Here is a 23,206-nt window from a genome sequence, read left to right as displayed (position 1 = left end):
TTGGAGGCATTACTTTTGGAGTGACCTACATAGAGTATCACCTGGTGGTATTTGTGCCATTCATTTTTAAGCCTTAGGAATTAAAAGATGAACCACTATCAATGGCAGATTTGAGAGAGTTTTCATTTGAGAGTCATCCCAGGCTCTTCTTCCATGCCTCAAAATCCCCTTCTAGGCACGTTCATTAATGATTCACTAATCTGTTAAGCCCATCCCAGCTGACACAGTTAAGATGCAGGGCAGAACGTACTGTACTTTCACTTGGGTTTAGTTACGCACTCACTCTGCATGTAGGGCTCACAGAAAGCTATTCAAATGCTGTTAACTTCCTAGCATCCTCCCATAAAATCCCTCAGCTCCACTCCAGGCAGAGAAGTTCCTATGCAATTCACTCGGACAGAATCAGAACACAGACCAGTTTATTTTATTCCAAAAGACTAGATGTAGTAAAACAAGCAGTAAAGAAGGATAACATTTGAGTTACGGCCCAGAAGTGGGCTAGGGAACCTAATATGAGAGCTCAGATGTGTGAAAGCAACAGAATAAACATTTCAGGAGAGACTCCAAGATCCAGATTTGGAGAGATAATAAAACATTTCCCTCATTTCAGAGCTTCCTGTACCATAAGGAGGACAGCTGATGTGTTGGAAATTATGCAGTACTTTGCTAACTAAGGATGCAGTGATAAACCACGGGATGAACACGACAAACCGGATCAAAAACCCTCAGGTCTCAACTCTTTGTTAGACCCAGTGTAGCACCACTGACCAGCGATGCAGATGTGTTTGGCTCCAGCCTTATTGTCAGAAATGCTCCAGCCCTACTGTCAGAAACTCAAGTTCCAGTCCCCTCTGTGCCAAGCACTTGTTTCACTTCAGGAAAGTTAGAGACCTTCTCTGAGTCACCACCAGCTCTGAACAGCACCTGGCACATGATGCAAGTCTGCTTGTATACTGCTCCTTATTCCGTGTTTTGGGTTTGGTTTAAAAAGTTCTTCACCTCTGTTATCTATCATGTCTACAGACGTCTGACAACCCAGTACACATGGCTATATAAACAAGTCATAAGCAAAAAGTTTTACAGCAGTGCCTAAGAAACAACTTGTATTGCATTACAGTCAGGAAGGGAGTTGAGAAAGAAGTGTCTGAACAGCCTGAGTGAGAAGAACTATTCCTTTTCAACATATTTGGAAAGCAATATATGTCTTTCAGGGTGTTATGTCACAGAAGTGACTCCATCCCTCACAGTTACTATTATCACCTATGAAAACCTTGGCATGACCAAATAACTTCATTTCTCTCTTCGATGCAGAAGAACACATCTCCACAGAACCACAGAAGACCTTTGCACAACATTCTTCCTTCCCCTCAACCCTGTTATTTTTGCTTCCCCTTTCCTATTCCTTATTCCCCCTTTCCTCTCTAAGCATGTCTGAGGCCTGATCTCACATCACACTAAAAAGCATCTTACACTTTGCAGCCCCCTACTCCTTTTTCAGTTGGATGAGCAGATGGGACACAATGGCAGCACAGAAGCTCACAGAAGAACAGCAACTTGGGTGACTCCACAGGACATTGCCTCAGATCCTGCTTCCTTCTAGGGTCAGCATTAAATGAGAGGAGGGACAGAAGAACAGAAAACATTTTGCAGTTCTGCCTCGGTGTATACTCACTTCCACTTACCAGGAATTTATAGTTGAGGGATTTTTTCCAAGTCAAACAGGGTATTGTTGGCAATACACCCTGCTTACTTGCTTCCCAGCTGTGAATCCTGGCTGCAGTGTAACCCCAGGGCAACCCAACAGCAGCCCCCACCTCCTCCAGCCTAGCTCTCAAGCCACCACAGGGCAAGCACAGCTTATGTCCTAACATGGCAGCGGGCACATACTCAAACTACACCATTGCATCCATTACTTAGAGTAATGAAGTGACTGAAGGATTTTCCATTGGCCAACTGGGTTTTCAAAGCCCTCAGAGAAAGAAGCCTACATTACGTACAAAGTTTTCTTATACGTCAGGACTGACACACTGACAACAGGAAACAATGTGTTTCAGTACTGGGTCTGGTGCCAGGCTTGAGCCACTTGCACAGATCACACCTCTCCAAATATATGTACATCATCTGAAAAAAAAAAAAAAAAGATTTTTATCTATAAATTGCTGTATAAAACTTCTACCCAACATGCAACACATAATATGGTAGTTAAGTAAAACTAAGGGAAGTGTGACACATTTCTAAAGGAACTATAAAAAGAAGAAAAGCTATGTGATGTTAGGGCAAACAAGATAAACTGATACCAAATCAGATCAAACATGCCTGGTGCACAAGCTTGCCCATTTTAATAGGAACTTTTTAATCTCTGAGCTTTTTGGCTATTTGAATGGCTTTTCCAATCTCATCAGGCAATAATATGTTACAGCCTTCTTTGTACTGTAAGCATCTCAGTATTATCCATACAATAGAAAAAAGACACCTGTAAAACACATTCTTTTTTCTAACATACAGAGACTTCCACTGCCACCAAGAGCCTTCTGAACAGCCTAAATGCGTAGCATGGACTGAGTATGAAGAAGTGATCTGGACTTGGTAAGTAAGAGCTTTGTAAGTTAAATATGCATTTTGAGACAGACATTTTTTTACTATTACTTAACCATGAGTACAAAGAAGTTTTAACTCATGCTTCTGAAAAAAAAAAGTAAAAAACCCAATAGTCTTACCCTAACCAGCAGACAACTTCAGATGTTTGTGTTTGTCATGTGTGCATGGAAGCATTATCTGCAGTACAGAAGAAATCATGCTGACCCTTCTAGTATGCAACATTCCTTTTTTTTAAAGGCTTAAAGGCTTTAACAATTAAGAATAATCCAAACTACTCATTTGAGTCTCAAAGTAAAGGTGCAGTCGTGTTGCAAACACGAGAAATTAAACAACTGAAATTGAAAAAAAAGTCATAACAACTGCCTTTTGTCTTCTCTTTTATCAAGAACTCAAATAACATTTCCACTAAGCATCTAGAATTAAGAAACCTGCCTAACGTGGCTTTTGAAAAGCAATGTCATGAAAAGCAAGGTCAAACTATCAGTAGGAGGAAATCACTGAGTACCAGTCTAATCGTAAAATGAAGATTAATTGCTTTACAGATTGCTCTGATATCTTCTGTTGAACACCATAAAAAAATACACAGAGTTTTTCACTGATACTTCAGTGAGCTGCACATGGAATAAATAAATTAAGGTAAAGAAAACTTATGATTAATAATCAAAAGGCTCAGGGTTAGGAATAAAAATATCCAAAATAGCATATTTTCTTCCATTCAACTGAAGGGAATGAAAAGAAAAACAGGGCTTTGAAAAATCTCATGAAAGAAATTTCTACATGTAAATGAAGATACTCCACTGACAACTGCAAAATTCCTTTTGAGTCCCATTTCATATTAAGTAACTCGAAAAACAACCAATCTTTTAAGTCCTCATTAAAGCCCATTTAGAACCCTAAAGGTTTACAGAAAGTGATTTAAAAATATTTTATTGCTTCTGATTATGTTACTATATACAGTATGTACACAACTGGTGAAACTGGTAGCAAAAGGAGAATAGAGATGAAAATAAGCTTACAGTTCAACCGAATGACAAAAGCATTCTGCCCTCAGTCTTCGTCTTTTAACATCAGTAATTCTTCAGTATCTCCCTTTCTTCTTCATGTCTATTCCAGAGTACAAAGGAATAAACCATCAGCCCTCAGCCCACATTAATGGTCAATTTTCCTCAAGTTCATGACTTGCACATTAATATGTTATTAAAAAATTAATCTGAAAGGCAGAGGTTCTATCAGAAGGTGATTAGACGTTTTTGCTAATAGAAATCTAGTTCTCTTGATTGTCATAACATTCAAGATTTCTTCCTCTCTGTTTTTGATGGCTAACAGTGATGAGAAGTTGCTGTTGAAGAGCACTAGCAAACAACAGAACATTCAGATAAGAAACATGCTGTCACAGTGCTTTCACACGATACACCGTTTTGAGGAAAACCAAAAGGTTACTCTACAAATTAAGTAGTTTCCTTCAAAGTAAGAGTTTGAAGTCTTGTCATTAATTCATTAATTTTCATTCATGTTATTTGGATAGATTTCTTATTCAGGATGAAAGCTTTATACTCTACCCATTTTAAAAATGCACCTAGAGAAGATGAAAAGTCATTTTGCATTGTGGTAGCTGGTGGTTTACATTCCCAGGACTGAATTGGTGTGGTCTCTTACTGGCAGCAGATGCATTGCTATTAACATATCCAAGTAAGAAACACTTACCTAAAGCTAATATATTCACAGACACCAAGCAAGGCAGTTGTCAGTAGCAAATGACAAAGCGGACACCCTGAATTCTGGTCTGAAAAGGTAAGGTTTAATGCTAGTTGGCCGTATGCAACTCCTACAGTGATTTTTAAACTTTTTCAATTTGTTAAGCTTATTGATGGATGCCGTTGACTTCTACGTGCTAAAAGCACCTACATTTGTTTTTAAAACAGCATTCCTGTAGCTAGCAGTATAAGCTCCCTTCAGTACCCAGTAACAAGAGCACAGTCTTCTCATACATGGCAACAGACCTGGCAGAGAGCAAAACACTTCTGATACAAAGGCATTTCAGTTACTGCACTCTGCAACCTGCCCATTTGTTCAATTTTTATCTTCTCAGTTCGCTCACAAATAATAGACTCATATTCTCTTTAAGCACTATGGACTTCTTCAGAAGCACTCTACTACATGTGTCTCGACACATTTCTCAGTACAGCCATTGATAAAGATCAACTTTGGCTTGAGTGGGACCAGAAGTAAGACAACCCTGAACACGTTCCTACTCTGCAATTTCAGAGCTGAATTTAATCAAAATGTTCAAAGTGCTACTTCTTAAAACTATAGGCAGGCTCAGTCAAATTGGTAGCATTGAAAACAGTTCCAGAAGGCCCAAGAGCCACCTGCATTCACATGGGCAAAACAGCAAACATTTACCAAGCACCTGTGTGAAGGGCATTCCTGGATGTTTTATACAGGGGTGGGATTTTTATTATTTTTCTGTCACCTTTTATTCAACAGCTTCACCGTTGCCAGTGTAAGTAATAAAACTGCTCAACACAGAAGGAAAGGAGGACATCAGCACAAAGCCTTGATGCTAGTTTATGCCAAACTTATGTGACCCATTCACAAATTGTTAAGTGTATTCAAGTAACTTGGCTTCTCCTGACACAGTGTATTATGTATGTATAAAAGTACACAACAGAAGCCCAGCTTTGCAAGAGCATAAAGGAACAAGTTTATCTAACAGGGAAGTAAAATGATTTCATTAGGAAATGCCTCGAGCAGGCAAGCTTGCAGTTTTAACATGCACAAATTGCCTGAGACAGTGCCTTCACTGGGGTCAACATACACACTTTGCTTTGTTACAGATAAATCAAGAAGACGACAGTATCAAAACTCAGAAGAGATTCAGTAGTACAGGAAACCCAACTAAAATACTGGCCATTTGCATTATTTAGCAGCTATCTGTAAACACCAAGAATGCCTAACTAGTGTGCTTTACTAAATTTTAGCCAACTCCTGATGACTTCATAGTATAGATATTATGATTAAGCTTCCTTGAATGACAATAGCAGCTTTAAGACACACTTCACATTTCTGATTAGGACTTTGAGAAAAGAATAGGCATTGTGCTTCTCTGACCAACGTAGGACTGCAGGGGATCCTCCTCCAACTCTGAGTTGACAGAGAGAGTGAGTGTGGGAGAAAAACTGCTCCCAAATAATTCTTTCACTAGATTCCACCCAGTTCTGAGCAGATTCCACGTTATGTGGACTAAACATACAGTGCAGATAACTAGTAAAGCTAACAACCCACATAATTCCCTATTGAATATTGTCAATTTAAGGTGCTTGCTAATAATCTGAGATATAAATAAGATTCTAAGGAATCAACCGCACAAGGCATGGCCTGAACAGTTAACTCTTCTCCACTACCCCTCGCAGCTACTAGATTTATGGCCAGCCTGCTTATACTGAATGCAGATACAATAAGCAGAGTTCTCCCACACCATCCAGCATAAACTTCGTAGCTCTGGCAAAGACCAACTTTACCTCAGCTGCAGCAAAACGTGACACAGGGATGCCTACTTGTGCTAAATTTGCAGAGGGCACACGTAAGATAGAAATGTATCTATTTGATTCCTAACAATTACTTCTTTTGGGTGCAAGTTATGTGGCAAGTAGTGAGCCAGAGACATCTCCCAGGCATCCACAAAGTGCACAGCAATTCCTGAGAACATTTTCCTCATGACAGAATCAAGCTGAAGGGAATACCAGTCACTGTTAAAGAGGCTCACTTCTGGCCCAAGCTCCTGAACATTTGCGGTTCTGATGACGATTAAAGTCTTGGGGCTGCGGTCCAGCAGTTGAATAACTGCCCTCCGAATGTTCCTCAGCCTCCTGATATACACTTCCACAGGGAAAGTGCTGAAGTGGGACCATATAGTTATGGCTATCACAGTGTTTCTCCCCCCAACGATGCCATTCAGTTCGTTAGCAATGTAGCGCAGTTCACTTGTAAAGACTGTTGTAAAGCGAATGGGTGGTCCGTGACAGCGGAACTTCAGTAGGATATTGTGCTTCAGATCCACAGACATAAAAGGGCCCACATTCTTAGGACTCCCCAGATTAAACTCCACTAGATCTGAAAGCCCAAGAGCAAACATTAGTTCAAGGCAGAAAAAAACACAAAATGATTCATCAGGACAAAAGGATCACAGGGCAACAGTAGCAGTGAATACATACACAGTTCTAAGAACCCTAAAGTGAAGCAAAAGATAAGCATTATCATAGAATGGCCCAGGTTGGAAGGGACCTCAAGACCACCAAGCTTCAACCCCCCTGCTGCAGGCATGGTTGCTATCCACTATATCAGGCTGCCCAGGCCCTATCTAACCAGGCCTTGAACACCTCCAAGGGATGAAGCACCAGCAATCTCTCTGGGCAGCCTGTATCCATGCCTCACCACAAATACACAAACAGGTTAATTCATACACAAATATCACAGAATTGCAGACCCTTCAAGTAAAAAACCTCCTCCTAATATCTAAGCTAAGCCTTCTCTCTTCCTGTTTAAAACCATTCCCCTCTTTCCTATCAATATCTGCCTATGTAAAAATTTGGTCTCGCTTCTGCTTATAAGCTCCACTTAGATACTGGCAGGCCAAAATGACATCTCCTGTTGCAGTCTTCTCTTCCCCACGCTGTACAAACCCTGCTCCCTCTATCTTTCTTCACAGGAGAAGCGCACCAGCCCTCTAATAATCTTTTTGTCCTGCCTCTGGATCCACTGCAACAGCTCCACAGGCATATTGACTACATATTTCAAAACAGAGTTTATATGACTGTTGAAATTTGCAAGCCAGCACACTTTACCTTAAAAAGATAATAAGTATTAGTATTTTTTCCAAGTTCCCCAAACTGTTTTTTTCCCCAGATAAAAGAAAAAAGCATTTCTAAACAGACCTCTTATTTTTTTTACCAACAGGCTTTTTCATTGTCACTCTATGAGCACGAAGTTCACTGTAACTTTCACAGCAACTTCAGAAAGCCATTAAATTTAAAGAAGAATTTAATTAGTAAACATGGAGTCTCAATCTCCATTTCAACACTACTGAACTACCTTAGAGTTGGAGTAAAAGAGAAATACCAAATTGGCTACTGAAATTGTGTTATTTAATAAAAAGTTAAAACTCAAAACCAAATCAACAGTAGTCATCTGCTTCTGGACGTCATTTTGCTACTTCACTACACTCCAAAATATTACCTGCCAAGCCTCATCCAGGCAATCCTCAACAAGTTTTGGTATGCCACCTCGTGGCCACATAATAACTCACAGTATCAACAATGTTCTTAACTAGTAAAACATTTTATAATGACAGCTTCATAGATGCACAACTTGTGGCCCTTTCTCTCCTAAAGTCTAGAAGTTTCTAAAGTTTTCTCAAACTTTAGGATCTCAAAAGTCAAATCTCAAAATCTGAATGACTGCCTTTCTATCAGCACTTATGATGACGTTTTGCCTTCCCTCTCCCTTTTGACATTACTGTTCAATAAGATCAACTCTGCATCTGAAATGAGTAGAATAAAGAATTGCAAATGTCTTCAAGGTTAAAAAAAATCAATTAAAAAGAAAAATAACAACCTGGAACAGCTGCAGTCAGATACTCAAACCACTGCCTTATTGTAGAGTCTCCAAACAAGTGGATTACTTTTCCTTGCAAGCACTTGCTTATATCATCTGACTTGTTAAAATGATAAATCCAGTGTGTTCTTGGCCTCCAAAGATCTTCATAGTAATAACCAGAAGGGGAAACTGTGGGATCTTCAGCCCTGTCCATATTGCTTGAATCTGGAAGAAATAAAAGAAAAAACCAAAAAACTCTGAAATTACCATATAACAAACACACCTGCTATCACTTAAATGGATGTGTACATCCAACTACTTTGCTTTAGAATGCATATAATATACATTAGAAAGCTCAATGCATCTCAAGTCTGTAAGACCAAGTACTTTCCTCACTGGTTCTGCATCAAAACCTACTACATGTGACCACTTGTAGCTTTAAAGTTTAAAAAAAAAAAAAAAAAAAAAAACTTATTTTAAACTTAACTACTTTTTAACTTACTTTGAAGTACTTTTAAGTTAAACTATATCTGATGCTGATAAAGGAGGACAGTATGGACAGCATCACAGAATTTCCAAGCCTCACTATGCCTCCTCCGCCAGCACACATCTGCAATCTGCCGAAGTACAGCTCCCCCCTCTAGCGGCCAGTCTGCCAACAGGAAGGTATGGCAGCTGCTGTGCTCTACAGGAGCAGCACCTCCCACTGCAGCAGAGGACACCAGCCCTAAGGTGACAACATGCAAGAGATAACCTGATAGCACTTGTATTTGCTTAGTGTAAATCCATCTGTGGAACAGTCCACACACTGACACTAATATAGGCCACAGATGCTGTAAGTATGAAATCTGAATTATGAGGACTACAAAATCAGGAAGTGCCAGAATTAAAGCTACTGCCAATATTTACGTGCCTTTGGAATGTATGAATTGTGTTAAACTTTAATTCCGTGGGTTTCATACTTTCTGCTGTCCAACTTCTTCCTATTTCAATGCTGGCAAAGGTTGCCCTCTGAGGAGTAATTTGACAACACCAGGGAAGCTCTGATTCTTTGGACTCCTCTTTGTCTTGCAGAAGTTGGATGTTATGTTGAAAACTGGGGCCAGTGATTACAGGAAGAGAAGCTGCAATCTCAAGGTTACATCAGTCAAACATTGCCTTATTTCTCATAGCAGCCAGTGCGCACATTGAACTTTCATGAGGTCATTAAGTACAGGTTCCTCCTTTTCCACATATCTGTTCTAACACTTAAGGGCCTGGAAATGAGCTGACTCACAGTTCCAAAGAAACCCAAAGCCACAGCTTGGATAGAAAAGCTGTCAATGAACAGTGAACAGAGAAGCACAGAGCTGCTCTCTGGCATTGAAGCCAACTAACCACACAGAAGAGCCGTGACCATCTATTAAAGAACATTTATACCCACCTTATACCCACCTACCCATGGAGACTACTGGTCCCTGCCCTGTCATAGCCTACAGCTGTTTGGGACCGCACAACCACACATGGCCAAAGCCATGCCAGGGCCCATTCTAACTGTGAAAAAGTAGAGGCAATGGAGTTCTAGTGCCCAGAAACACCCTCCGCTAGATGTTTCATTATAACACAGCAGCAGCTAATTCCCTAAAGACTCACAGATTCAAACAACCCCCACAGGCATCTTTAAACACCCATCCCTGATAGTCATTTTTGGTCTTGCTATTCCTATACAATATTCTGTGTTTTATATCAATAGATTTTAGCCCCCTTATACTTTACAGGAACATTCACAGAATACAAAGTCTATAACCTTGAGAACCATAGAAAAATCCATTAAAAAGTCTTATATTTGGATAATTTCTTAAATAACATGTAGCAACTGGCAATAGGGCCAATGAAAGAAGAGCAATCAACTAACAATGCTGAGTAATCTAAACCATATGAAAGAGGACTGCTACAAAGGAAGTGAAAAGGCTACCATGTGGTCATGTAACTAAAGACAAACTCAAATGAATTCACAACTTAAATTCTTTTGTTTTGTAAGTTTTAGTGTAAAGATTCACAGAATGGCCTGGTTTGGAAGGGACCTCAAGCATCATGAACCTCCAACCCCCTGCCACAAGCAACCTCCCCATTTAACACCAGACCAGGCTGCCCAGGGCCCCATCCAATCTGGCCCTGAACACCTTTAGGGACAGGGCATCCACAACCTCTCTGGGCAACCTGTTCCAGTACCTCATTACTCTTACAGTAAAGAACTCCCCCCGACATACAACCTAAATCTTCCCTTCCTCAACTTAAAACCATTTCCCATTCAAACCATTCAAACTTTTAAAGTGATTATTACACTAAGCATATAAATAGGATGCTCTGAAAGTAATGCCTATTTATTTCCATGGAAACTACAACAGATACAGCTACAAAACACTATTTTTCAGCATGGCGACCATCATTAGCTATATATTTTTGCTAGTGATGAATAAGAATGCATGCCACACTTATCAAAATCTATACCAGATGAAGTGCTCCACTGCTGCTGCACTGTTACCCACACAGCCTGCCTGCATCCACATCCACTGCTCAGTCTCTAGAAATGTTCTGCAAGCACCAATGGATGTCAACGGGTGCCATCTTTTCCACATGGAAGAATTCAGTGACACAGCTTTGCTTCATCTGCACTGCCATGTCAGACACCATTCTCTCAGACTGCCCCTCTGCTGCCATCTGTCACACATGCAACAACATGTAAGTGAATATTGGCAGGAAAGTTCAGCCTTTACTGCCATCCCACCAACATCTGCCTCTGACATAATGAAATGGGAGGTATTACTCTCAGAGCAGCCCTTGTACATACGTGAAGTGAGATGTGAGAACAAGCTGTGAACTCACAGTACAACTAACACCAGGTTCTGAAACCTCTGTACAGCAGCATACCTGTTTCGCTCCAGAATTCAAAGACCATTACTTCTAGATTTTATGAAAGAAGGTAAAAGCTCTGGTCTGAACAGTTACAAACCAAGAATAGAAATCGATTATAGCTCAGAAAAAAAAAAAAATTTCAAAAGTGAACTATATCTACATTTACCTCCCAAAGAAAAGAATGTACAGAACTAAAGACAATAAAATAAGGAATGTAAGTAGGCATTAATCCTAAGTCATACACCCATCATCTCTATTCCAGAGTATTAGATTTACTTGTTCAGAGACTGTTCCTGTTAGAAGGAATTTCCCCGAGGAAATTGTGCCACTCCTATCAACCCTTTCCAACCTATCATTAAACCTCAGGAAATAAAAACATACTTTGATCATCCACCCCCTGTAAAAAGGGTGATATAATCAAATCTCAAACAGTTTCTACAAGAAAATACTTTAAAAATTAAACAACAGAACACATCACATCTAAAGGGTCTGGAGACAGAAGGGGGAAAATGCTGCTGGCCTGACAGCATCTTTTTATTTTTTATTTTTTATTTTTTAAATCAAGAGAATGGCAGAACTAAAAAGAAGCAGCACTGCAGGCTGCTTTCTTTTATGATTTAATTGCTCAGGTCAGGAACTCTAATATCTCCTACAGCTTATTAAAAATACTGGAGAGCTTTCAATTAAAGAGTAATTCTCTATCATATTTTTATGCAGTGTATTTAGAGGCATTAAAAGCATGCAGGTGAATTTGAATTAGATAAATGTTTCACTTTAACCTAACACAGACTGTGTTTTCTGTGCTTAGACAAGATACAGAAAAATTAGGTTCTAGTCCACAACTTTAGGTTATGACACTGCATGGTAACACAAGTGATACTAATAATTAAATGCAAGCTGATACCTATTACATAAATTTCTTAGAAAAATAAACACATAAAACTTGAAAAACACCTCACAGTTAGCTTTGCTAGATTAATCCATTTGCTAAGCAGTTAACTAAGACATTTTATATCTCTGAGTACGTATCAGAAGTAAACACCAATTGTTTTTCCTAAAAGTTCAATTTACATGTCTTTTTAGATAAATTTGATGTTAGTCCTTAGTAACATTCAAAAGCTTCCACCTTCAACACAAAAAAGACTTAAGATTATTTCTATTTCACGTTACGAAAACTAACAAACTCATTAGTATCTCATGCTTCTCACTCTTTTTATTTAAATATGAAATAAAACCAGGAATTTTGTAAAATTCACTATACCTGTAAATGCCTTGGGCTTTACAATCACCGAGTCAGGTCCTCTGGAGAGTATGGGCATTTTGATGTTCACATCACTTGAACAAAGATTAAAACAGTTATGTGACATTACCTTCAAGTTTTACAGCCTTACAGATCACTTTTCTTAATCCATGTGTTGACAGCTGAATTGATTATTCAATTTCCTTAAGACCACTCTCACTGTTTCCAGTCAGAATTCAAGATTTAAGAGCATGAGGACAAAAATCCTGTGCACATTCTTACATGCACAAGCCTGGATAAAACCATTAAGCTATGGGAAGCCTGTTATATGCTTTGAGGGATTAACCACAAAGATTGGAAGTTCCCAGCTTGGGGCACATGGACTTCTGCCAGGAGGCAAACTACTTGAGAGGGCACGCTGGTGCATCAGCTCCCAGCTCTGCCCCATTTCAGTAACTGCTTACCTCAAGAGGAGGTGGCTGTTGTTTTCAGCCTCCACAATGCCACATGCTGTTTCACAGTACACACGGGATTTCAAGCAGCCCAGCATTATCACCACCTGCAATTTTAGCTCTATGCTATGCTGCCAGTGGTGACAGCAGCATCAGTCAACACCCAACCAGTCTCAGAGATCTTCAGCAAGACAGCAGTTTGCTATGCTCAATATAGAAGCAAAGCCCACACCCCTACACACAAAGAGCTCTCAGAAGTGCTTGTCTGTGGACAGCTGAATGAACCTAGTAGGGTTTTGTGATTGAACACTATTGGTGGAATACAAGAGATTCCCACCCTTAGAGAAGGTGTGCATCTTCAGGAGCAGGTGCTTGAATCAAATAGTTGAGTATTTTCTTCCCCTCCATCCTAAAGTTTGTCTTAAAAAAAGCGCAAATATATATTTTAAAAAAATGATTAAGTACATATAAAGTCAGTGACATACATACCTTTGGAAAAAGAGGCTTTCTTCATGTGTCAGAAGGCCTTTTTGATATCCACCTTTGGCATGGCTGATTCGGCTGGAACAGGACAGTTTTCGTGGCTTGTAACAGAACCAGGGCTCACCAGTGTAGAGATCTGTGAAGTTACAGACTGGAAGATCTCCAGGCAAGCATACATTGCACTCAGTAGTTTCTGAAAACCTCCCAGACTTGAATGAGCTTTTGAAATAAACTCTGTCAGGCCTTTCTTCTCGTAAACGCAGGAGGACTTGGACTGCTTCACTTGGATGAACGAGAGTCACAGATACTTTGACCTCTCCTGGCCAAAGTAACGTAAAAAAGACTTTGTAAAGGCCGTTATGGCAGTCTACAATCCTTCCTATTGCTCCAGCTTTCAGCACAGGAGAATGGATTCGTGCCTGTAGATAGTCTCCACCATATTGCTTGGGTTTTCCTTGGAAATCCCTCACACGAACAACCACCTCTAACTGGTCACCCACCTTGAAGAACCTGCTGGGCTTCACAATCACAAAGTCACTGTGTACTGGATCAGTGCTTTGTAAAAAAGCAATTTTGCCGTCAGGGGGTTTCGGCCATTGTAGTGCAGCAAGCAATGATTCCTGTTCAGCTCGTTCTCTTTTGGACAAAGTCTGCTGCTCATAACCACAGTAAGGCTTCCTGGTAGTTTTAGTTGTCTGTGATAGAGAAGGCTGGTCATTGTTCTCTGTTATCCAATTTGATCCTGAAACTGTGTAGTCATCCAGGTGCTAGAGGGGGAAAAAAAGAGTACAAGAAACTGTGCTATTAAATGAAACACAACGAAGAACAGATACTGTCCAAGAACCAGGAGTTTTGCTTCGCACAGCTTTGAGGCTGACCAAATGAAGCAACTTTAATAGAACATACAGATTGATTCCCTGGACTATGAGATGTCTAAAGAAGCAGTTGTACAACTTGTGCTTACCCAATGGTTACTTTATCCTGCCCTGGCAAAGTGTCTTTTACATGAGGTATGCTCAGTATTTTCTGTGGTAGTATTTTGGCTATTAGCATATTCTGTATCAACAATATGAAACACATACAGAAAGCCATACAATTAAATAGAAAAGTAACTCATTTAATATTCTTACCGTAATTAGAGTCTGGCTAAAGCATTATGCTGCTTTTTTAGCTGCCGTGTAGAAAATTACCTTTATCCCAGCCAAAGTAGTGCTATACTTTGGATTTGTCATGAAAAGAGTGCTGGTAACACACCAATATTTAGTTGTTACCTAGCAGTGCTTACAGGGTAAAAAGACCTTGACACAAGTATTACCTAGCATATATACATATACTACGTAGCTCCCCTGCTTTATGTAGTATATTGATGTATTCAAATTAAATTAAAAGAAAGAAAACATTGTTTATATTTCTTTCTTTTCCAAAAAAAGTAAACCTAACAAGAAATACAAACTTACAGGTTTGAAGGCCATTATAAGAAGTTGGTTTTGATCAGCTTAGAATAATGAATGCATTATAACGTAGAACAACACAGTATAATGTAGAACATTAATTTCCTATTTGATATCCATGTTAACTATAAAATATGCAATCATGAGTTGTAACATTTTAACTAAAATGCAAAGTACCCATGGATACTTTTTTTTTTTTTTTTAAGATGATTTATAATAGAACCTTCTGTTTTACTTTTCCATCCAGGATTTTCAAGAATTTCCCCAACGCCCATTAAAAGTAATTCAGGATTATTTCTCTTTTCCATTGGATCAGATAAAAACGTGAACATGTCTCCACACATTATTTTTTCTAATCCAGTACATTCCAGGCAAAGCTGAGAACGACTCTCAAGCACAGTTCATTCTTAAATCTTGCCCACATATTTCTAAATTACGCCAAGTTTCTACTTTTGAATGCCTTCACTACTTCCCTTCTTCTGCTCATACGTATAAGTGGCACAGAAAACATTGCATGGTATGATTATTATTATTATTTTTTTTAAGTTAGTTATACATTTGAACACATTCAACACGTTGGTAAGTATGCCTGAGTTTGCAAAAGCATTTAAGAAACTTCCTAAGGAGGAATGAGGGGGAGAATAGGGGTGTTTGTAAAACTCTCAAATTCAATGGAGATTCTCATGGGAAAATTTCTTCTTTTAGCTTGATCCATCAAGAGGATGTGGAAAAAAAAAGCATAGGCATCCTTTCAAATGAAGAGCTACCTTCAAATCCTTTCAAATGAAACACAGCTACCTAAGAAAGCCTTAAGAACAGGCCTATCATTGCTTTAATCTTCTGTAGATTTCGTCAGAGTTTTATCCTATTCCTTCTGTCAGATTTATTTGTACAGAAGATGGCTTTGAGGTAGCTAGCCTTTCTAAAGTACCTCCAAGGAAATATCTACTGAATTCAGTGGAAAAGGGCACAGAGAACACTAAACCAATTCAAGGTCACAAAACAAAATACAGAATATAACTCAATATTTCTAAAACGGTACACTTAAGCATCCTTTTTAGCACAGTGCCAAGCCAAAGCACTTCAGCTGCATTCAGCTAAGTTCCCAAACAAGAGCTATCACATCAACCGAAGCATCTCCAGATTATGACAAAGCAGAATTGACCACACCACAAATACTTTCTCAATCAACCCTCAAGGAGAAGGGGAAAAAAAAAGACAAAACAAACAACACCCTCTCTACAAAGGTAAATGCAAAACTGTCTCCACATCACGGAAAGACCATTCTTCCTGTAACAACCTCAATCATCTTTACAGACTTCTTCCAAGCACAAATAAGACCATATATTATTGCAAAATTATAAGTTAAGGGTTGAAAGTGTGCTACAACACATGTGGCATTCACAGGAAAAACCATCACAGAGATTAGCTTTTCCAGTTAGGGCAGGAAAAGCTTCAGAGTCAATTTGTATATGGAAGACCCTTGATTGAAATTTCCAAACCATCCTCCTTTCTGAAGAGGTTCCCTGGCTCATTTCCAAACAAGCGTTCAAACTCCCCCATCCCTACAAATAGGCAAGCCTTGTCCTTTGGACTGATAGATTAGTTTGTCCCAACCATTCCTTATCCACCCTTTTTCTATGGTCTACAACTATCAGCAGTGAAAACAAGATAAAGTTTCTCAGAGCAGACAAAAAACAAAACAAACCCATCTTCAAACACTTCTCAGGAATCCTCTCCCTAGATCTTACATTATTTTAGTTTCCAATGTAACGTCCATATAGAATAACGCTTGTCCTGCTTTATTTTCACATGCACTACACACAAAAATGTCTTGATTTTGAAGGCAATTCCTAGCATTTATTCTCTGCTTTCTAAAGATAATCAGAACCCCGATGTGATCACAAAGTAATTTAATGGATATCTACCTAGTAAAGCAGGCAAGACAGAATGGATTACACATCAATTGAGCTCAAACAAGTCTGTGAGCTGTTCCTGATGCATAAGCAAGTAAAAATGGATGCTATATTTTCAGTTTCTAGCATCCTTGCTACCAACTAAGTGAAAATAAGGTATAATGTATAACATTACAACCCCAGAGAGGCAGTCACACTCTCAAAGATATGTCCCTGCCCAGGGCAAAGGAGCAAGAATAGATGATCTTTAAAGATGACTTTCAAATTAAACCTGTGCCATTCGAGACTTCATTAGATCTGCAGCAAACACTTGTTTTCAGTTAAATACAACAACACAGGTGGTTGATAAACAAAAGATGCTGAGTATTTCAGCTCCTGCTGAAAAGGTGGATCTTCATCTATATTTTGAAGTCCAGTATCATCTGTGAGTTGTAACTGTTAGATTTATGGCAATTGCTCCACATGTACTATGCCAAACTGTTTACGTTCCTACATTAGAGCAGAAAACATCCCAGGAGACTTCCAAATGACAGGCATGGAAGTAAAAAAAAGTAGTTCAAGTTCACCCAGAGTCTTAATTCATACAGCAGATAATATTTGAGACCAAATACCAGCTACTGAGAGGCCAGTCATCTTATTTTCAATCATTTTACACTCCAAATACTCTAGCCCTCATATTCATCTACAACAGCCATGAGATCAGCTGTTTTTACTGTCTCACAGCACTGAGTAGGTGCTAAATAAATCCAAAATGTCAAAGCCAGTTCTAAAAAGCCACCACCTGACACACAACTGTTCCAGCAATAAACTGAATGAGATGACAGTTTTCTTCTGCAAAGATCTGCAATTTAGCAGCAACGCCACCACAAGAAAAAAAGAAAAAGCATCACTGTCATAGTTCATTTGTTCTTTTTGTCTGCTGGTGAGAGGTGGATGGTTGGACAACATGATCTTAGAGGTTTTTTCCAACCTTGGTGATTCTATGATTCATCCTGATTTTTGAATGTTTCCAAGCAGTTACTCAATCTTACTGCAAGGACTTTTGCTCTTTTGCATTGTTTGCCCTGAATCTGGCACCTGCAGTTTTCAATTTCATGTCTCCATTAGTAGCGGAACAAGGCAATGAAAGTCTGTTATTCTTCCCATGCTACATGCTATTTTATATCTCAGACATTTTCCTTGCCCTTATCTAAACCTCCAACCCAACAGTGTCTTTTTAAGCGTAAGAAGGGATAACTTTACTTGGGCATCACTAGCCAGAAGATAAAGACTTTGCAAGTGGGTTTCATGCAACTTAAACATATAACACACTTATCAGCTAATATGCATCAAAAATAATCAGGATTTACTGTTAACCTAAGCATTATGCTCACCTGCCAAATGCTGCAATGGAAAGTTTGGGCAAGCAGGCAGCCACAGGGAAGGGTCAGCCCCCAAGGCTCCCTGCAATGGATCCTCAGTGATGTTATTTAGCTTGACTTCAGTGAGACTCCCAAAATACCCTCACAGACAAACTGATGAAGTCCAGCTTCATCTGCATTTATGTAGCCTGTACTGAAAACTGACTAACTGATTTGTTGTTGTGATCAACAGCATAAAGTCCACCTGCAGAAACAGAATTAGGCATTCTGGTAGAGAGCAAACCAATCAGGTGAAAACTCATTTTCTTGTTGCAATGTGTTAACAAGAACATATCCAGTGAACTGAGGGAAGTGCTAATTTCCCTCAGCTCAGCCATGGTAAAGCCATATCTAAAGCACTATATCTGCTTTTTGTCCACCTACTACCACAGTTGAAGTGAAGAGACCAGCTGAGAATCCCTAAGATGACTAAGGGTTTGGAATACATGACATACTAGAAGACACTAATAGAAGCAGACTTTCAGAAGTCTGGAGAAGACCAAGAAGGGATCAAATTATGTTCAGGGCTTTTTTTACTACCCAAATTGAAGATAGAAATTGTAGTCCTTTTACTGTCTGTTTCTGACAAGACGCAACTTCCACATGCACATAATGGTAATGTTCTTCTCTATGCACAGCAATGAAAGGCTGCCCAGACAGGCTGCAGAACGCCTCCTTGCTGAAGGACATCAAAATTCAACTCAAGAACACAGTGAGCAACCCAAAATAACTTTGAAGTTATCCCTTTGAGTGTTGAAGATGTCCATACACACTTTCTGCTCTGAATTTTTCTGTTATTCCAACCATCCAAACCATCTCCACTTACCTCTAACTGAAAAAAGTTATGGACCAGCACCACAACAGCCAGTACTGCCATAAGAAGGCAGAAGATTTGCAGTCTGAGTGAGTCACGCCACATTGTCCATTCATGTCTTTTCCTCCCATGTTAGATGCTGCCATGATTTCCATTCATCACAAACATAAATGTCATTTCGTCTCAGTAGCGCGCACATTAGTTCAGCTGACTTCCACTTCATTCCTGCAAATACATTTACAAGAGTTATATAAAGCCCCCCAAAATGACTTGGAATTGAACGCACAAAGTATTTAAATGGTAGAACTCTTCACTACCACAACTGGTTTAACAGACCTGGTAAGTCTACAGACAGATTTTTGTGGCAATCTGAACTGCACTATCTATAATTCTAATGGGTATATCAAGGCAAAAATATCATAAAGGCAATTTCACCTGTATTTGACAGAAAAATAAAATGAAGAATGTGAGATTTCCTTCTGGCAACTAAGAAAAACACCATCTTGTTTATCTATTAGGCCACACTGTCACCATCCAGCCATTGTAAGCCCAAGACTTTTACCAGAAACTTGTGGTTTTAGGCATCCCCACGTTTACCTGATAGGAGACTTTAATAAGTTGTTACCAAGGATCTTCTAGATCTACAGAGAGGACTACATCCTCGCTGATCTTTATCATTCCTTTTATACAGTGTATATTTTTACGAAGATCTAATGGTTAAAAAAAACTGCTTGAAGAACGCAGGATTGTTTTTATGAAATTCAATACGTCATTGCCATGCTTTTATAAAGCTTAACTCTCAATGTTTCCTCAATACTGCGTGATAGCTGATGAACAACTGTGATACAGAACCACAGATTTAACCGTTGATAAACTGTTCTCGCAGCTTAATGCTTTTCAAGTTCGAATCTTTTGTCTTTCTTCTTTCTGAACGGGATAACTTCAAGGCAGTGATTTGCAAGCTAAATGGGTTTCATTCCTACAGAAGGAGAGGATCTGAACTTGGAAACACAACAGATGGCAAGCAGAGGCAGTCAAAAGAACGCAGTCCCCTCCAATCCAATATTCTCCACACAGTGTTACTCATACACACATCTACCAAGTGCAACAACATCAAATGATTAGAGAAACGTTGCACAACCTTCTATAAATAGTTTAGCTGAAGAGCAACAGTATTTATTCAGACTGTATGAAGAACATTGCATGAACTTAAATGTAATGATGTTCTGAATATCACAATTACCTAATTAAATCTTTCACTAGATGAGCATAGATTAGAATCCTGAAATATACTACTGGATAACCAGGACAGCCTCAAAATAGACTGTATATGGAATTGCTTTATAAGGATTATATGGATTATAACTGCAGTTGCTTTGCAGAGAATTACGGAGAACATTTCTCTGACTGACAAACAAGCATCAAAAGAGCAAAACATCCATTAAAATAAAAGTATCAAACTGACCAAATGCAAAAAAAAAAAAAAAAAAAAAAAAAAAAAAAAGCAGACTTATTGGAATGGCTCTGTGTTAATATAAAGTATTAAGTTCGGATAAAATACCAGATAGGTTTTTAAGCTATCCACCATAAATCTCTTAGACTGCTCCCTCTTTGTTGTATTGTATTTCCAGAAGACATCTGGGAAGCAGCAGTCCTCCACGAGAAGAAGGGCTAGGAGGTGAGCTGCACACAGAATAGTTTACATATCTCTTCGTCCTCGTTGGGTAACAGAACCCTACTTTAATATCAGCCATACTGGCCTTTTCCCTGACTGCTTTCTCACATTGTAAGCATTTGTGTACAGGCATTCAAGCTGGGCCCCTAATTAAACCAATTTATTGCATGAAATAGCTGGAATTGCCCTGTGCTGCTCTCCAGGTGACCAGGTACCCTCCAGGATCAGCCCTCTGATCCCTTTCCTGGTACTGTAACCAGTAACACTTCAGTGGATTGAGGCTCCTCTCCTCTGGTAGTTTAAAAGCTCTCTCCATCAGCTTACCAAACCTGTAACTGAAGACATTCTTCTCATACATGTTTCATAGCTCTCTTGCTAGAAATTTTTTCTTAAAATACTATATCTCTGTAAAAGTCACACGCTCCAAAACAAGCAATAGCATGCTTTTAAAGCTTTCTTTAGCAAAGGCCTCAAGTTACTTTCAGATTCATCATCTGTGAAGAACAGATCAAGCTCATCTGTTATATAACACAAGCTATCTAAGCAAGACAAAAAGCCTTCAATTCTTCCTGTATCCTTGAAGTGGTCTCTGCAGCCATCCATGTAAAAGGCAAAAAATACCCTTGGAAAAAAAACAAAGCGGAAAGAAAGATGAAGCAGTATTATATGCATATATAATATAGAACCATAGTGGATGGAAGTGACCTCATAAAGTCTAACCCTCTGCTAAAGCAGATTTCCTACAGCAGGTCACTCAGGTAGACAGTCCAGGTGGGTCTTGAATGCCTCCAGAGAAGGAGACTCCACCACCTCTCCAGGCAGCCTGTGCTAGTGGTCCATCACCCTGCCAATGAAGATCTGCCTCATATTTATATACAACATCCTGTTGTAACGCTGTAATGCAATGGAAAGCGCAGTAATGACAGCAGAGTAGCAAAGTCCTACGCTGCAGCGAGGGCTTGCTCAAATGCAGCAGCCACGGACATAAAGGAAAGAAACTGCTTACCTTCAGAAGGCCTCAGATGCACAGAGATCTCCAAGAAGATACCCTTACCACCACTGCCAACTCTTTAATGAGATGTGAGAAGGGGTGGATCCTGGCTCCACTCCTTCCGGTCCCTCAGGTGGATTGCATGCACCTGAGCTCCCTTGAATTGGCTCTGCCTTCCTACCAGGTGCTCAATCACTGCTTCAAGCTGTGACTTAGTATTTCCTCTACACCTGTATTCCAGTTTATGCCTAGTGGTCCTTGTCCTGTCACTGCACAGCACTGGAGAGAGCCTGGACCCAACCATTTAACTCCCACACTTTAGATATTTATAAAGAGTGAGGAAATCGCCTCTTTGCCTTCTATTCGCCAGACTGAACAGTCCTAGTTTTTCTCAGCCTTTTCTCTTTTGGGAAATAATTCAGGTCCCTTTTATATATATATGTATAAGGTGTGTGTGCATACAAAGTATTTTCTTCCAGCAAAGTCTCTTATGCTGATGGTTTGCATCCAAAAGTAAACAAAACATGACAGGCAGTTAAGATTTTTTTTATAAGATGCGATTATTTTTTTCTATAGCAAATCATGGGTTTTATTTATTTATTTATTATGTTTTTCAACTTCAGTCCTATACTTAATTTGCTGCTCATGAAGTATTACTCCTACCAGCTTTGCACCATTTCGAGTTATGACATCCATCGCTTTGCCCACAGTTACAAAAGAAACACATGAAACTAATGACATCTTTATGATCAGCATTTCCTGTTCTCCGATGCCCATTTACAGATCTGCCTTTTAGTTTATATCACTCTCACCTCTACCCCCAAACACCTGTGAGCGAATAGTGCCGCCGAAGCACATACCGGCGCAGCCACCTCAAAGAACTGTGATGCACATCCCTAAGATACGGATCTAATCCTGGTGATGGCTCTTGCATGCTAGGCACCCAGCTGCTGCAGTCACAGCAGAAGAGAAGCGCAGCCGTTTCTCCTAGTCGAGGCTCGCTCCCCAGACAGCCCTGACATTCAGAGGTCATCACAAGCCATTGGCGGGAGCTCGCTTTGCTGCAGCTTGCTGCAGCTCCTCCAGCCTGATAAACACGCGCCGCCACAGCACGGGTCCAACGCTCTTCCACACGCAGGGAGGTGGGAGAAGAGAGCAAACAGGAGGTGCAATTCTGCAATTAAAACGCTTTTTAAAAAAAAAAAAAAAAGAAAAAAAAAAAAAAAAAAAAAAAAAGAAAGAAAGAAAGAAAGAAAGAAAAACCTCCTTCTTCCGGCCCGCAGCACACCCACCCCTCGGCTAGGAACGGCCCGGGAGGCCGCGGGCAAAGCCGGGCAGCCCCGCGCCTCCAGGGAGCGCCTGCCTGCCTTCCTGCCTTTCTGCCTGCCTTCCTTCCTACAGCCGCCGAGACAAAAAGCGAGTGAGGCACGGGAAGCAGCGGGCGCTGTGGGATCCTCCTCCGCTACAGCGCCCCGAGCCGAGCCGGCCCCGCACCCACTTCCCCTGCCGGAGTTTCCCTTCCCCACACAACCCCACCGCTGCAGGCCTGACCGCAGTCCCGACTCCCCGCCACCCGCCCCTCACCGTGATGCCGGCCGCTCCCCCGGGCCAGGAGACGACAGCTCCCTCTCCCCCGGCCCGGAGGCGGCACGCCGCGTATCTGCCTGCCCGGTCCGCCGCTGCCATGGCACCACCT

General features: G+C 40.1%; 1 protein-coding gene across 2 annotated transcripts; it reads right to left on the bottom strand.

Moving 5' to 3' along the window:
• Window positions 1–399: 399 nt before the first annotated feature.
• On the bottom strand, window positions 400–23,206 carry NXPE3 (neurexophilin and PC-esterase domain family member 3). 2 transcript variants are annotated; one of them, XM_048966004.1, is made up of 6 exons: window positions 23,095–23,206; window positions 18,857–19,069; window positions 13,270–14,030; window positions 12,350–12,423; window positions 8,212–8,418; window positions 400–6,711 (listed from the first exon to the last, which is right to left on the bottom strand). In XM_048966004.1, the coding sequence occupies exons 2-6, from the start codon at window positions 18,947–18,949 to the stop codon at window positions 6,161–6,163; spliced, it is 1,686 nt and encodes a 561-aa protein (XP_048821961.1). In that variant the 5' UTR covers window positions 18,950–19,069; window positions 23,095–23,206; the 3' UTR covers window positions 400–6,160. The 2 variants fall into 2 exon arrangements, with proteins under 2 accessions (XP_048821961.1, XP_048821970.1); XM_048966013.1 differs by lacking the exon at window positions 23,095–23,206 and adding an exon at window positions 21,526–22,665.

Source organism: Lagopus muta, chromosome 1, assembly GCF_023343835.1.
Source record: "Lagopus muta isolate bLagMut1 chromosome 1, bLagMut1 primary, whole genome shotgun sequence".
Lineage (NCBI taxonomy): Eukaryota > Metazoa > Chordata > Aves > Galliformes > Phasianidae > Lagopus > Lagopus muta.
This window is presented reverse-complemented; position numbering and strand designations above follow the sequence as displayed.

Coding starts and splice junctions, on each gene's coding strand:
- NXPE3 (XM_048966004.1), bottom strand. CDS start 18,949: ATGTGGCGTGACTCACTCAGACTGCAAATCTTCTGCCTTCTTATGGCA. Junction 12,424..13,269: donor GAAAGCCTCTTTTTCCAAAG/GTATGTATGTCA, acceptor TCTTTGTTCAAG/TGATGTGAACATCAAAATGC. Junction 8,419..12,349: donor AAAGCCCAAGGCATTTACAG/GTATAGTGAATT, acceptor TATTTCTTCCAG/ATTCAAGCAATATGGACAGG.